Raw genomic sequence first — 17,230 nt, 5'->3', positions numbered from 1 at the left:
GTAATAGTAGTAACCCTTGCTAAAATGATAGGCCACTATTGTCAACAATCATATATTCTTTCTTGGTTTTTTTGTATACCAGTTTTGAAATAATTAGTTTGGTGAATTTAGTTTTTAAAATAATTTTTTCAATTATCTATATATGATACTTTGAAAATAAATTAACATTTTTATATTTAAAATCAATAATCCATATTCATTACCAAAAGGCACCCAATTGTATAACCTTCTTTTATCTTAAAAAGGAGTGGAGGGGGTCTACTCCGTGTGTGGACAAAAAAGTGTGTGAATGGGGGAGGGGTTCTACTCCTGTGTGGGCAAAAAAGTGTGTGAATGGGTGAGGAGCTCTATTCTGTGTGTGGGCGAATGGGGGTTGGTTTTTACTTTGTGTGGGTAAAAAAGGTGTGTGAATGGGTGAGGGGCTTTACTCCATGTGTGGGCAAAAACGCGTGTGAATGGAGATGCGTGTGTTTCTTCTAGTAAATGTAAAAATAAATTAATAAAATAAAATATTCTATATTCATTTTTTCAATTATTTCATAGATTCACTTATCCGTTAATATTCTCTCATATTATGTTTTTTTTTTTACAAAGAATATACACCCACTTTCCTGCTTCAACCATTGATCATGTTCTAATTGAATTAACACCTTAGTAAACTCTCTGTAATTAACCTTATCCATCCTTAAACGAAACCAAAAAAAAAAAAAAATGGAAGAAGATAAATAATAATAATATGAAGATCATATGCAGGCAATAACTTAATTATTGTGTTCGGATTACTTTGCATTGTTTTTTTTTCCGGAAGATACGGGAGATTTTATATATTAAACGAAATTACAAACGGAGGCAAGCCTCCACTTTGGGCCAGGTACACGAATGATGGCCTTGCCAAATCACAAAAAACAAAAGAATTGTACACAGGGCCGAACCCAACAGACAAAGACATTTCTAGTCTAATACAGGCGAACTAGACTATTCATGTCTAGGGCAAAAACACAATGCTTGAAGCGATTACATTCCGGTGTGACAAATTAGGGCAAGAACCCTAAGGCGTGAGATCCGGTGGCTCAGGTGGCGAACGAATGAACGCCAGCAAATCCCAATCGAGCATCAGCCTTCTGGCAATGGGTGAGTCTTTAACCTTAATAGATAGCAACTTTTGGCGCACCATGTTTGTGATTTGCCTAAAGATTGCGATCTGCGAGCATCTTTGGCTTGTGAAGATTCTGTTGTTGCGCTCTTGCCAAATTCTGTTGACGGCCATGGAGAGGACAAGTTTGTTCACAGAGGATCTGAGGTCCCCTCTTGGCCAACGATTCGTGATCCATTCAACAAGATCCGTCCAAGATGAAGGAGCAATATGAAGCCCGCACTTGTGCTGTAAAGAAATCCAGATGGGTCTAGTGTATGAGCAAGCAAAGAATAGGTGATTGTGTGTTTCGTCCACCATATTACAGAGCTTACAGACTCTGGAACAAGTGAATGATCTCATGCTGCTTCGATCGAGGGTGGGAAGTCTACCTTGCACAGCGAGCCATAGAGAGAACTTACACCTTGGGATTGAGAAAGGACTCCAGATCAGATGATGCCAAGGCTTTGGGAAACTGTGTGTTGACAACCATCTGATTGTGTGGCTAAGAGAAAATGATCCTGAAGGAGATGGCAGCCAAACAAACATGTCGTCTGTTGTAGACAGAGGAGGAATGCCGACAATATCTGGAAAAAGATAAACTACAGATTGAGAGAAATGCCATTGGGCATCATGGTAAAGAGAATCAAGTTTCTGATCAGGTAGGATTGGTGAATTAAGTAAGTTTTCTCTTGTAGTTTTGATAGAGAGAGGACCCCCTTGCAACCAGTTATCCTCCCAAAAGAAGGTTCTAGATCCATTTCCCACTTTTGTGAAAATCATTGCTCTAGCCACTCCTCTAAGGTTTAGGATTTTTTTCCAATTGCTTGAGCAGGCCTGAGGAGGGCTAATTGACCAGAAACATCTGTCCCTAATGAGTTGAGTTCGCAACCCAATTGGCCTATAGGTTGTCTCTTCTGTTAGAAATGAGTGTCCATATGTGTCTAAGATTAGATGCTTTGTTGGCAATTGCAAGATCCCTGAACCCAAGGCCTCCAAGTTCTTTAGGTTGGCAACATGCAGCCTAATTGACCTTGGCACCAGAGTGCTTGAAGTCTGTTCCCGACCAGAGGAAGTTCCTCATGAGATTAGTGACCTCTGCAATAACTGATTTGGGCAGGATAAACAAGCTGGACCAATAGTTAACCATGTTGTAGAGCACTGACTGAATAAGTTGAATCCTTCCAGCATAGGAAAGGAAGCTGGAAGACCAATGACAAATTCTTCTAGTGATTCTTTCCACAAGCCCTCTACAATCATCAGCTTTGAGCCTAGTGGAGAGAAGAGGAACCCCCAAATATCTTATAGGAAGTGAACCACACTCAAAGCCGAGTAACTCCTTAGTGGTAGTGATGAGAAAGCTTTCCATCCCAATATCAATCTTATAAATATTATTAGCACTTATTGAAGGAATAATCCATTTGTTTAATTTATTTTGAACATTTTCATATTCGACTAATTCTAAATTTTTTTATCAATTCAAACAGAAGAAGACAAAAAACTTTTAAGAAAGTCTTTGATTCTACAGTTCACAGCTAATCAACTATTATGGCTTTACTCTTATCACATAAATTAGTGGTGGATTATCCGACTGCACTCTGATCCAGCACTCACCATCCATTTGCTATGCTGACTTCAAAGTTTAATTTTCAAGTCCAAATTTTTATATATAAAAAGAGGGCCATGTTTACCCTTAAAGCATCTTTCAGTTTTCTATTCTCTCTGTGTAAAATTTCGTAGGGCCTGTTTATTAATGATTTCTGATTTTTATTGTCAATTTCTAAAATTGAAAATCAAAAATAAAAATTATGTTTAATAAAATACTTTTACTTTTTTATTTTAAGAAAGTACTTCATAATTTTGTGAAGAGAAGAGAAAGTGAGAAATCCTCACTTTCTTGTTTTTTTCACTGTAGTGAAGGAATTACTTTCGCCACTGTAGCGAAACTTCTACTGACCTCACCCGTATCACCCCTTCTCACTGAATATCACCACAACCACCATCTGTCTTCTCTCTCTTCTTCTCTCTACCACCACAAACTACTACCAAACACTGTCGATTAGCCATTGAAAACTCCAACCCTTCATCGTTTTGAAAGATGCAAGTTGCATATGAAATTCCTCCTCAAAGAAGTTAAAATCAACGAAATTATTTGCCGAATCGGAGACCCTGGTGGTCTCAAATGCTGCCTCCGTTGCCGACGGAGTTCGAGTCGTATCCGATGAGAGAAGAGAGAAGACAAACACTTTCTCTCTATAGTTTATCTCTCTACTGGTTTAACCTAAGCCCATTTGGCTGAAAGTAGATGAACGGCGCCGACGAGCAGTTTCTCCAAGCTGAGGCAGGACTGAACGTATCGACGGACTGAACGACGACGAAACTGTGATGATGTGAGCAAGGAATCAGGCAATTGGGCATCGGAGAGGGAGACCCAAATTCGTATCCACAAGCAATTTATACTCCAAAATTTTATTCCTAGTTAGTTAGTTAGTCCGTGAATTCCGGCATCGGAGAGGGAGACCCAAATTTGAGGCTCTGGTTTCCATGGATTCCGGCATCTACACACAGTATATAGAGAGAGATTGACGAGACTGAGGTCACAACAGGAAAATATGTAAAACTAGCAATGCAGCCCACAACAGGAAAATATGTAAAACTGGCCAATTTAAATTACACAAGATTAATTATTCTTGATCAGTAGCTTTGGAGAGGATTTTGACAATTGACAACTTGAGGAAGAGCTGTCTAGTATGAACTGGTGTTCCATCTTCTATGTACAAGAGGGATAAGGAGTAAGTGAACATTTCCTTTTGCATTGTCTTATGACTAGAAAAGTTTGGACGATGTTTTTTTTTTTTTTTTTTTTTTTTTTTTTGATACATTGGATTTTGTTGGATTCTACAAGGAGCATTGCCAGGCTTGCAGACCCAAATTTGAGGCTCTGGTTTCCACGATCCGGCATCGGAAGAGAGAGATGGTTCACTAACAAGAATTGTTTTGGTTGCTGGATGGATTTTTGGTTTGGAAATGGTCTATAGGGGGTGAATATCAGCCTTGTCAATCTCTCTGTACTTTTTCTATATACCCATAGAATACAGGGGTGAATTCAACCAGAATCACACCTGTATACAGAGATTGTATATATATATATGCTTGTAATCATTTGTGTTAAGTCTATGTTGCCCATCTCTTACACAGGAAAGCAAAATTAAAATTAAAATTATAAAACTTACTTTCTATTTTTTGCTTTCAAAATATTGAAAGTAAAAAAAAATTAGGATAAAGTGCAAAAAACCTCCCTCAACTATGTTTTGTGCATAAAACTCCCTAAACTATCACATTTAGTTGCAAAATGCCCCATTGTCTTACCTATTTTTCATTAAATGACCATAATACCCTTTCTTATTGAATTACACTTGATATATTTTTCTTGTTAAAATAAATTATGAAAAAAATTCATACTAATTTAATGAAATATTCTCCATTAAATTTGCATAAGTTTGCCTTTAATTTTTTAAATTAATTATTTAAATAAAAATCTTAAATAGAAAATTTTGAAACAATTTAAGTAATTTCTTAATTTTCATAAATATCTTGCATTAAAAAGAAGATATTTTTTATTTACGTAATTTATTAATTTTTTAAAAGTGAGTATAATAAGCTTTATTATAATAAGTTAATCATTTTAGAAAAAGATAGCTACAAATTTATTTATTTATTTTCCATTTTTATAATCAATTGATACTAATTATAAAATTAAGGTAAATGGTATAATTAATATTTAAATAAGAGAAAATATAATAAAAACAATTTAATAAATAAATTTGTAAAAATGAAATTAAATAAATAAATTTGTAGCTATCTTTTTCTATAATAAAAACAATTTAATAAGAAATGATAAATTTAATAACAAAGGGTAAAATAGTCTTTTGTGATGGGTTTGTCCTTAATTGTAACAAATTAATAATTTAGGGGGACAATCTTTAATTCAGGTGGGTTAATTACAAAAAGCTAATAATTCATGGGAGTTTTTTGCATTTTACTCAAAAAATTATTAAACATTATTTTACTTTCTATTTCAGCTCAAAAAACCAAAATCATGATTTTACTTTTACATAAATCAAAAGTAAGAAAATGAAAACTTGGACCTAAGTGTGTACTTTTATGTTGGAGTACAACAATAAAGAACAAAATTTTCTGTAATTATTGTAGGGTAGTACGACCCACTTCATCTATTTGACCGAAACTAGGAGGCATCAAATCTCTTTATCTAATTTGATATAAAATGGCACACACTCAGAGTTGCACTCAATAACTAAATCGTCCTGATTTTATTCCTTCTCAAAGTAGAATTTGAGTCAATCTGAATTCAATCCGTTCAGAATATCGTACAGTATGTTTCGTTCCTTATCTGGCAGAGAATCTTTATACGCCTTTATATATATACACACACCAATACTCTATTCATCTTCACTGATTCTTGTTAGTATTTGCTTTTCTTTCTTGTGCTTCTGGTTTATACATATTAAATTTTTGTGTGAGACGAACAGAGAGAGAGGAGATGGAGATTGATCTGTCACCAAGATTTGTGAAGAAGGTGCATGGAGGAAACGGAAGGGCTTAGTATGCTTGGTGTCCCAATGAGCTCCCAATATTATGTGAAGGCAACATAGGCGCTTCTAAGCTTGCTCTTGAGAGGAATAGCTTCGTTCTTCTGAGATACTCTGATTCTGCCAAGGTCGCTTATATTTTTCAAGGTATATATACTTATATATATATATATATATATATATATATATTCTAAATTTATTCAATGATCATGATCTTATTGTTGGGAGAGATGACAATAAACAAACACAGCGGAATAATTCTTCTCCCTATATGCAAGCAAATATAGTATATCTCTACTTTTATATGTGCTGAAAATAATAGAGAACAAATCAATCACACTAAGTCACAAAAACACAAGCAATTTTTTATGTAGAAAACTTCCCCAGTGTGAGGAAGAAAAATCACGGGACCTAGTCCAGTTAAAATCTCCACTATCAACCAAATAATGGGTACACAAAATCTTCTCTAATCGCAATTAGAGGCTACAAAACATCTCATCAAGATAGCAACAATCTTGGCAAAAAATAAAGAGAATTGGAGAGAAAAAATACCAAAACCCGGTTACTGTTCACGGGCACGAATCACTGTTCCCGAGCTCAAAATCCGATCTCCACCGTTCAAATTTTAACTTACTAAGTCATGAACCTCTCTTTCAAATTTCAGCTCGATCGGACAACGGACGAAGCGGGATCGGACATTTGATGAAATCTAGGCAGAATAGAAAAACCTGCGTTTTTCTACCAAAACCCAGTTACTGTTCACGGGTACGAATCACTGTTCCCGAGATCAAAATCTAATCTCCACCGTTCAGATTGTGCGCCACTGAGTTGTGAACCTCTCCTCCAAATTTCAGCTTGATCGGACCACGGATGAAGCAGAATCGGACGTTTGATGAAATATGGGCAGAATGAAAAAACCTGCGTTTTTCTTCTCTTTGTTCTTTTACTTGCGGCTAACCTCTCTTTCTTTTTATACTAACTTCCTTAGGGTTTTCTTTTCCCTAAAGGCTGGGCTTTGGGCTTTTAATAAAACCCACTTGGGCTTTCTTCCATATAGAAGGAAATAAACCCAACAAATCTCCCCCTTTTCGACTATGTGGAGGGAATCGCCATCCCGGCGATCGAACAACAAACTTCAAGCTTCTCTCTTGGTAATGTCTTTGTCAACATATCAGAGCCATTATCATCAGTGTAAACCTTCTCAAGTTCAAGTAACTTATTGTTCAACGCATCTCTGATCCAATGGTATCATACATCAATGTGCTTAGATCTTGTATGGAAACTGGAATTTTTAACAAGATGAATAGCACTCTGGCTATCACAAAACAACACATACCTCTGCTGCTTGAAACCAAGTTCTCTCAAGAACTTCTTTGCCCATAGGAACTCTTTAGTCGCTTCTGTTGCTGTAATAAACTCTGCCTCTGTCGTAGAAAGAACAATACACTTCTTAAGTCTCGATTGCCAACCTACAGCCCCACCTGCAAAAGTGATCAAATAGCCCGAAGTAGACCTACGAGTATCCACATCCCCTGCCATATCTGCATCTGTGTAGCAGACTAACAATGGTTGTTCGTTTCCCAAACCAAGTCTCAAACTGGAAGTGCCTCGAAGATATCTCATGATCCACTTCACTGCATTCCAATGCTCTCTTCCCGGATTTAACAAGAATCGGCTAACTACACCAACTGCATGGGTTATATTTGGTCTTGGGCAAATCATTGCATACATCAAACTTCCTACTACTGAGGCGTAAGGAACTCTTTCCATGTCTTCCTTTTCCTTATCTGTAGAAGGACATTACTTTGTACTCAGTCTGAAGTGGGTAGCAAGAGGAGAGCTAACCACTTTAGCGTTGTCCATATTGAACCTCTGAAGCACTTTTTCAATGTACTCCTCCTGTGACAAATATAACTTCTTGGCACTCCTATCACGACTGATTCTTATGCCAAGAATTTTCTTTGCTGGCCCCAAATCCTTCATAGCAAATGACTTACTCAATTACTTCTTCAACTGGTTAATCCTTGAAGCATTCCTGCCAACAATTAACATGTCATTCACATAAAGCAGTAGAATAATAAAATCATCATCAGAGAATTTTTTAACAAATACACAGTGATCAGAAGTTATCTTCTTGTAGCCTTGCTCCCCCATAACAGACTCAAACTTCTTATACCACTGTCTCGGTGCTTGTTTCAAACCATATAGGCTTTTCTTCAGCTTGCACACATAATCCTCTTTCCCTTTTACTTTGAAACCCTCTGGCTGCTTCATATAAATCTCTTCCTCCAAATCACCATGAAGAATGGCAGTTTTCACATCCATTGGCTCAACTTCTAAGTCAAGACTAGCTGTTAGGCCGAGTGCTATACGGATTGATGACATCTTTACGACTGGAGAGAAGATCTCATCAAAGTCAATACCTTTTCTCTGACCGAACCCTTTGACAACCAATTTAGCTTTGTACCGTGGATGTGAAGAAAACCCATTTGGCCTCTTCCTGGTAAATCCACTTGTTTTCCAAAGTTCTTTTTCCTTTAGGTAGCTTTACTAACTCAAAGGTGTGGTTATCATGCAATGACTACATCTCATTTTGCATAGCCTTAACCCACTCTGTCTTGTGTTCATCTTCTATTGCTTCTGCAAAACACTGGGGCTCTCCCCCATCAGTCAATAACACATATTACTTTGCTGAATACCAAGTGGAAGGACGTCGGTCTCTGGGAGACTTCCTAGATGGAATCTCTGGTGGAATTTTTGGAGCTGTCAACTGCTCATCAGTCTCAACATCTCCCTGAACTTGTAGGGGAACATCCACATCACCTATGCACTGGTGGTCATCTTGAACATCATTCTCAACCTGAGATGGCAGATTCTTCAGAGGAGCTGGATCTACATCAATCGAGATATCACCTTGCTGAGACATAGATTTCCCTGCATATCCTGAATTGTCTGATCTTTTACAAACACGACATCTCTGCTTCTCACAATTTTCTTCTCAGTTGGATCATAAAGCTTGTACCCAAACTCATCTTGGCCATAGCCAAGGAATATTCACTGTTGCGTTTTCACATCAAGTTTGGACCTTTCATCTTTTGGAATATTCACAAATGCTTCGCACCCAAAAACACGCAGATGATTATAGGAGACATCCTTACCTGTCTAAACTCGGTTTGGCACATCAAACTGTAGAGAAACACAGGGTGTAAGATTCAACACATGAACAACTGTGCTCAATGCCTCCCCCCAAAAAGATTTTGGTAATTGGGCTTGTGAAAGCAAGCATCTCACTCTTTCAACCAGTGTCCTGTTTATCCTTTCTGCTACGCCATTCAACTGAGGAGTTTTAGGAGTTGTCTTTTGATGCCGGATACCCTGTTGTCTACAATACTCATCAAAAGGACCAAAATACTCTCCGCCATTATCAGTACGAATGCATCTCAGTTTCTTCCCAGTCTGTCTCTCAACTAGGGCTTGGAATTGCTTGAATACTGCCAACACTTGGTTTTTTGAATTCAAGGTATATACCCACAACTTCCTTGAATAGTCATCTATGAAGGTCACATAGTATCTAGACCCACCAAGTGTTCTCGTCTTCATAGGGCCACACACATCTGAATGTACCAAGTCCAGTATCTCTGACTTTCTCGAATGAGGGGAATTCTTGAAGGAGACTCTGCTCTGCTTCCCTGACAAACAATGAGTACACCTTTTTAGAAGTGTACTTTTCAGTCCACATAGTAGACTTTTCTTCCTAAGTAGAGCTAATCCTTTCTCACTCATGTGGGCCAGTCTCTTGTGCCACAATTCTATTGTATCATTATCCTCCGTCGCATTAACAATGTTGTTGGAGATCTTTGTTTGTAGAACGTATAGTGCAGACTGCTTCATACCTCGAGCCACAACCATAGCACCCCTAGTGAGCTTACACTGACCATCACTGAAAGTGCTGCAATACCCTTCATCATCAAGTTTACCTGCAGAAATCAAATTCAAGCGAATGTCAGGAATATGCTTCACATCTTTATTCATCTTCAAATACACATCCCCAATTCCAATGACTTTAACCAAGCCATCGTTGCCATCTTTACTGTTCCAAAATCACCAGATTTATAAGATGTAAGGAAATCCTGCCGAGATATAGCATGAATGGAGGCACCACTGTCAATCACCCAACTAGTTTCATGGTATGCAACATTTATCATCTCATTATCATAAACAATGAGGAAGTCTGCAGGAGTGGTGGTAGCAATTCTGTCATCACCATCTTTGTCATCTCCATTCTTCGTCCCTTCCCTTTCTCATTCTTGTTTTCTTTCTTCAATTGCCTGTAATATTTCTTGATGTATCCTTTTTTCCCGCAATGATAATACTCAACATTTGCAAACTTGTTGGACTTGCTTATGTTATTATCTCTGTTCTTCGGACCTCTGCTCTTACTTCTCCCCCTCTTTTCTGTAAGCAAGATCTCTGACTGTGAAGAGGATTCCTGTGTTTTTCTTCTCATCTCTTCGTTTAGCAAACAACTTTTGGCTATATCCATTGTGATTACACCTTCTAGAGCGGAGTTAGACAATGAAGTTCTGAGCGTTTCCCACGAGTCTGGTAATAAACCAAGCAACCATAACCCTTGTATCTCATCATTAAACTTAATACCCATTCCAGCCAGCTGATTAATAATTCCTTGGAATGTATTCAGGTGATCAGATAAAGGAGTCCCGTCCTGGTATCTCAAAGCCATCATCTGCTTAATCAGAAACAATTTATTATTTCCTGTCTGTCTAGCATATAGCTGTTCAAGCTTACTCCATAGAGAACGTGCATGTGTCTCTCCACCAATATGGTTCAAAACATTATCATCTACCCACTGTCTGATATACCCACACACCTGTCGATGTAACAAAGTCCATTCCACATCAGATTTGTTTTCTGGTTTTTAAGCACTAAACACTGGTAAGTAATAATCTTTCACATAAAGAAGATCCTCCATTTTTCCTTTCCATATGTGATAATTTGAACCATTGAGATTAATCATTCCACTCGTATTTGCTTCCATAACTCAAACTGCAACCTGACAATCTGTCAACCTGGAGCTCTGATACCACTTTGTTGGGAGAGATGACAATAAACAAACACAGCGGAATAATTCTTCTCCCTATATGCAAGAAAATATAGTATATCTCTACTTTATATGTGCTGAAAATAATAGAAAACAAATCAATCACACCAAGCCACAAGAACACAAGCAATTTTTTATATGGAAAACTTCCCCAGTGTGAGGAAGAAAAACCACGGGACTTAGTTCAGTTAAAATCTCCACTATCAACCAAATAATGGGTACACAAAGTCTTCTTTAATCGCAATTAGAGGCTACAAAACATCTCATCAAGATAGTAATAATCTTGGCAAAAAACAAAGAGAATTGGAGAGAAAAAATACCAAAACTCGGTTACTATTCATGGGCACGAATCACTGTTCTCGAGCTCAAAATCCGATCTTCACCGTTCAGATTTTAACTCACTGAGTCATGAACCTCTCTTCCAAATTTTAGCTCGATCGGACCACGGATAAAGCAGGATCGGATGTTTGATGAAATCTGGGCAGAATAGAAAAACTTGTATTTTTCTACCAAAACCCGGTTACTATTTATGGGCACGAATCACTGTTCCTAAGATCAAAATCTGATCTTCACCATTCAGATTGTGCATCACTGAGTCGTGAACCTCTCCTCCAAATTTCAGCTTGATCGGACCATGGATGAAGCGGGATCGGATATTTGATGAAATCCGGGCAGAATAGAAAAACCTGCATTTTTATTTTCTTTGTTCTTTTACTTGCGGCTAACTTCTCTCTCTTTTTATACTAACTTCCTTAGGGTTTTTTTTTTCCCCTAAAGGCTGGGCTTTGGGCTTTTAATAAAACCCACTTGGGCTTTCCTACATATAGAAGGAAATAAACCCAACACTTATATATGTAAGTAATTTTAGATCTTGTAATGGGTTTTTTCTTGTGATTAATTTGTCGATTTTCAAATCATGATTATGCCAAGGTGGCTTATGTTCTTCAAGGTATATATATACACATCATACATATATATATATATATTTCTTTTTTTCTAAATTTATTCAAGGGATAATTTCACTGACACCCCCACTAGTTTGGCCAAATATCAGTCTAAAATATCTTTCGAAAATAACTATCACTCACATTACAAACGTTTGCTCCATTTTTCACTCACACCCCAAAATTTAGTTGACAGGTGTGTCAGACCACTTTTTATATGTAAAAAGACATTCTTGCCCTTAGACTTTGGTTTGACCCAATAAATTATTTTTTTAATAATTAAAATTACATGTTTACCCTCATTTGACTTTAGGTTGACTATTCAAATGACATGTTTACCCTTCCTTTTCCATATACAAGAATAAATAAAGTAGGTGATCAACATCATACAGTTTGGTATTGAGGGCTATTATACGTCATACAGGTGTTCGATTCTATATATTTTTAAGGAAATTAATGAAATTTTAAGTAAGAAAATTTTATTTTTTTAAGAAAATTAATGAAATTTAAAAAGAGAAAGAGAAAAATAAGAAAAATTTTAAAATCTAAAATAGAAAATAAAATAAGAAAAAACAACCATTCATATATTTTTTAAAGGAAATTAATGAAATTTTAAATAAGAAAAATTTATTTTTGTAAGGAAATTAATGAAATTTAAAAAGAGAAAGAGAAAAATAAGAAAAAAATTTAAAAATTAAAGTAAGAAAAATCATCCATTCATATATATATTTTTAAGGAAATTAATGAAATTTTAAGGGTTATCGCACGTTTTAAGAAATTGAATGTGTTTATATAGAGGGAAACAGAAAATGGAAGTTGTTGCAGGAAATTCCCAATTCCTTTATTGCTCAGAGTACCGAATACTGGTTCTTTGTCAAAAAACACACTTCGTTTCTCTCATAAGAAAATAAAAATTATTCCATTTTTTTGTCAGAATTAATGGTAGAAACTGGAAAACCAAACATTTCATGTACTCTATTTTATACTAACAATATGTATTACTAAAACGGTACTCGCATACCTGTAAAACAATATATTTCGATACTTAATACCACCAACTACATTCATATTCTTAATTTCATTTTCTGTCCAAACATTATTTTGTAGACAAAATTCCGGCGAACTCCACTCTTGATCTGTCATTCAACAATTTCACTGGAGAGATTCTGGAATCACCTGTTTTCTTCAACCACGAAAAGAAATCATTTTTCGGAAATCCGAAATTGTGCGGTAGACCACTCAGGAAATTATGCCCAATTCCTTCCACCACCTCTTCTTTACACCAACCACTTCTCCGCCGGAAATTGCAGCTATCCCGAAGACCATAGATTCAACTCCGGCCCTCTCCTCCAGAAACCTCACTGGTATTCTCTCATGGTGGTTCCTCAGAAACATGTCTCACCTTCAAACCATCGACCTCTCCAACAATTCTCTCAAAGGCTCTGTTCCAGGTTGGTTCTGGTCCAGCCCATCTCTCACCAAAGTCAATCTCTCCAAGAATCAATTCAGAGGGACCATTGGGTTCGAACCCACTTCAGATATAGCTTCATTTTCATCGATTCAAGTCCTCAATCTTTCTACAAACAGGTTCACTAACTTGGCTCATCTCTCTGGTTTTCGAAACCTCTCTGTTCTTGACCTCTCCCACAACAATCTCAAAATATTACCCTCTGGTTTTCCCAACACAACCAAACTTCAATAACTCATCCGCCATGAATGATTCCACAGCTTCAGGTGAAGCGAGCGTCGCTTCTTCTGGCAATCAAATAGTACCAGCAAAATCAACATCAAAGAAGAAGCGAATTTTGGTTGCCGGCGGCTTGGATAGCTGGTACTTCGCCCACCGGCAAGTGAAGGGGAAGAAGGGGAAATTTGGGTATGCGACTTGTAGCCATATAGAGATAGAGGAGAGAGAAACAGTGTGTGTAGGGGTAAAGAAGTCATTTCCGCTATCTAATATTTTGGAATAAATATGATTAAAAAATTACGGGCAAACATGTCTTTTTCCATGTTTTTAACGGAGGCTGTAACGAAAAAGCGAAAATGGACTTAAGTATTAGTTATTTTCGAAAGATATTTTAGACTGATATTTGGCCAAACTAGTGGGAGTGTCAGTGAAATTATCCCTTTATTCAATGTTCATGATCATATGTAGGTAATTTTAGATTCTTGTAATGGGTTTGTTTTTGTATCATTTTTCAATATTTTGATAGTGGGTGTTCCTTGATCCGTAGACGAGATTGCACGATTGCACATTTGATAACAATTTACTTAATTTTATTTCATATTAATTTTTTATTTTATTATTATTATTATTATTTTATTTTTTATTTTTTAATTGGCATGTCTTTTTTGAGACTTGAATCTCTGACCTCCCTTTGGGAAGTAAGAGGTCAATACCGTTAGGCCTGACCCATTAGTTATTTCATATTAATTTGTTGGTACTTCGATGGAATAATAAATAATCTACTCTTCATTACTTGAATTATTACTTGAATGAATTGTATAAGGTTAAAATTTTGACTTTATCCAATCCATTCAATAGATATAATTATCTTATTTAGGACTTTGGGTTAGATTATTTATTACGTATAATTATATTATATTGTTGTCCCATTGTCTTCCAACTTTCATTATATAAGTATATATTCTGATTTTGATAATAACAGCAATAATAATAATAATAATAATAATAATAATAATAAAACAAAAGATATTTAATAAGAGAGCTTTAGAAAAACCTATTAGTGTGACTGGAGTTTGACATTTACTTTCTACCATTTATATTTTTTATGCAGCATTCTGTTTAATGGGGAAGTGGGCCTAAGGCTGGTCTTACTTCTTCCAATATTTACTTTTTAGATAAATAAAAGTAACAAAAATAAATCTATAACTTCAATATTAAATGTAAATGAAAACAAAGTCAATAAATTATTATTTTATTTTATTTTCTGAAAATTTATGTTTTCCTAGACCAAATATAGTTCTTTCTTCGAAACAAATTTCAATTGATACAATGACACCAGGGAATATTGTTGATTTTTATTTGGTGGATTGGGTTTTATCTTAGTATTAGCTTTAGCTCCTCTCTTTTAGCTGATGGTTGATGATACTGTTATGTCAAATGGTGAGTTAGCCAATTAGCCTATTATATTTATGTCATTTTTTTTTTTATTTCACAGAGATATTGGACTTCACTAACCACCATTCCCCAAATATGAATACTCTGTGAGATATCTTCATTCACCATGGATGGATATGGATGACCAATAATGGTATGATCATCACTTTTACTACTCTCATTGTTAGCCTTGCCCATGAATTGATGAAGTATTTGGTTGTTTAATAAATTAACTATGAATTGATGAAGTATTTGGTTCTAACTAATATGTATCCTATATTGTCTTGTTTAGGAAGTGGTGTTGCTGGCATAGTACTTCCTGAACAAGAAGAGAAAGTAGTTGCAATAAAGAAGGGTGATGCCATTGCCGTCTCTTTTGGCGTTGTTACATGGTGGTACAACAAAAAGGACACTGAACTTGTGGTCCTCTTCTCGGGTGATACTTTGAAAGCCCACAAAGCTGGTTCGTTCATAGATTTCTTTCTAACGGGATCAAATGGAGTCTTCACTGGCTTTTCTACTGAGTTTGTGGGCAGAGCATGGGACTTGGAAGAAAATGTTGTGAAGACCTTTGTCGGAAAGCAATCAGGCAATGGCATTGTCAGCCTCCCTGAAGGCTTTAGGATGCCCGAACCGAAGAAGGAACACTGTGTTGGTATAGCATTGAACTGTGAGGAAGCTCCCCTGGATGTCGACATTAAGAATGGTGGAAGAGTGGTTGTATTAAGAACTTGCCTTTGGTTGGCGAGGTTGGGCTTGGTGCTGATCTTGTCAGGCTGGATGGTAGTGCTATGTGGTCTCCTGGTTTTTCTTGTGACTCGGCACTGCAGTAGACTTACATTGTTAGGGGCAGTGGACGCGTTCAGGTTGCTGGCGTTGATGGCAAACGCGTGCTGGAAACGACTGTCAAAGGCCGTAACTTGTTCATTGTGCCAAGGTTTTTCGTGGTGTCAAAGATTGCTAGTCCGGATGGCTTGGAATGGTTCTCTATTATCACCACTCCCAAGTAGGTATTTTTTTGACATATTTGTTTTTGTATGTTTGATTTTGTCTGATGACCTTCACTGGCTTCACATGTTTCTTCAAAATTTTGTAATCTCACAAAGCCCCTCACCAAATAGATGCAGAATTACATTATTCTTATGATAATTCTTCTTTTTGATGGAAGTTGTATCTAAAGCAATTAATATCGTTCATTGCAGCCCTGTGTTCACCCATTTAGCTGGAAGGACTTCGGCTTGAAAGGCCTCGTCTCCACCAGTGCTCCAGGCTTCCTTCAACGCGAGTCCGGATTTAGAAAAGCAATTCTCCTCAAAGAGGATGACAAGTGAAATCTTCTTCCCTCCAAATTGAGGAAAAGCAATAATGGGGGTTCCTTTTTCATTTAGTCATGCAAATAAAGCATTTTATAGGATTTCCTAGTTTTGGTATCTGTTCTGTTTGCTTCTATATATCTACTCTGGTGTTTGGGATGGATTTTCGTAAATATAAATATGGTTTCAGTTTGGATGTTCATTTTTAGTGTTAAATGGATATTTGCTATCTGGACGTGTGTGCTGTGATTATGTTGCTTTTGAAGTAGATAGCTGGCGTTTAGTCAATTGATGGTCCAGCGACCTGGACAAGGATGACCTCCAGTTGCATAATAGTTAATTTTCTCAATTTTTGCAAGTAAAAGTACATCCTAATATTTTTGTAAGGTGCATCCTAACATTTTCCTACTGTGTATCCCAAACATGGGTGATATGGCCATTTCTGGACCACTCATTTTAAAATAATATAAACAACACACTATCACTGGAGGTGATTTTCACCTGTTATTCAAATATTAAAAGGATCCAAAAGCTCACACACTTGCACCTGTTGCTCCAATGAACATCCAAACTGAAACCAAATATGATGGTTTCAGTTTGGATGTTCATTTTTAGTGTTTAATGGATATTTGCTATCTGGGTGTGTGTGTTGTGATTACGTTGCTTTTGAATTAGATATCTGGCTTTTAGTCAATTGATGGTCCAGTGACCTTGGACAAGGATGATCTCCAGTTACATAGTAGTTAATTTTCTTCATTTTTGTAAGTAAAAGTACATCTTAACATTTTTGTAAGGTGCATCATAACATTTTCCTACTGTGTATCCCCAACATAGGTGACATGGCCATTTCTGGACCACTCATTTAAAAAAAAAAATAAACGATAAACTATCACTGGAGGTGATTTTCACCTGTCATTCAAATATTGAAAGGATCCAAAAGCTCACACACTTGCACCTGTTGCTCCAAGGGACTTGTACCTCAATCATGTGA

General features: G+C 36.5%; 1 protein-coding gene and 1 pseudogene across 1 annotated transcript; one reads left to right on the top strand and one right to left on the bottom strand.

Moving 5' to 3' along the window:
- Positions 1-575: 575 nt before the first annotated feature.
- LOC132307051 (uncharacterized) lies at positions 576-2,209 on the bottom strand. The gene has a single exon (XM_059804706.1). It carries the CDS (start codon positions 1,913-1,915, stop codon positions 1,049-1,051), a length of 867 nt encoding a protein of 288 aa, XP_059660689.1. The 5' UTR covers positions 1,916-2,209; the 3' UTR covers positions 576-1,048.
- A 3,484-nt stretch (positions 2,210-5,693) lies between these two features.
- LOC132310257 (12S seed storage protein CRD-like) lies at positions 5,694-16,279 on the top strand (annotated as a pseudogene).
- The last annotated feature ends 951 nt before the right edge of the window (positions 16,280-17,230 follow it).

The sequence above is a fragment of the Cornus florida genome, unplaced genomic scaffold (genome assembly GCF_030987335.1).
Source record: "Cornus florida cultivar Cherokee Brave unplaced genomic scaffold, ASM3098733v1 CherokeeBrave_3.0.0_Hap2_Chr05, whole genome shotgun sequence".
NCBI classification, from domain to species: domain Eukaryota; kingdom Viridiplantae; phylum Streptophyta; class Magnoliopsida; order Cornales; family Cornaceae; genus Cornus; species Cornus florida.
This window is presented reverse-complemented; position numbering and strand designations above follow the sequence as displayed.

Excerpts from the sequence above, each read along its gene's own strand:
- LOC132307051 (XM_059804706.1), bottom strand. The coding sequence starts at position 1,915 with ATGATTTTCACAAAAGTGGGAAATGGATCTAGAACCTTCTTTTGGGAG.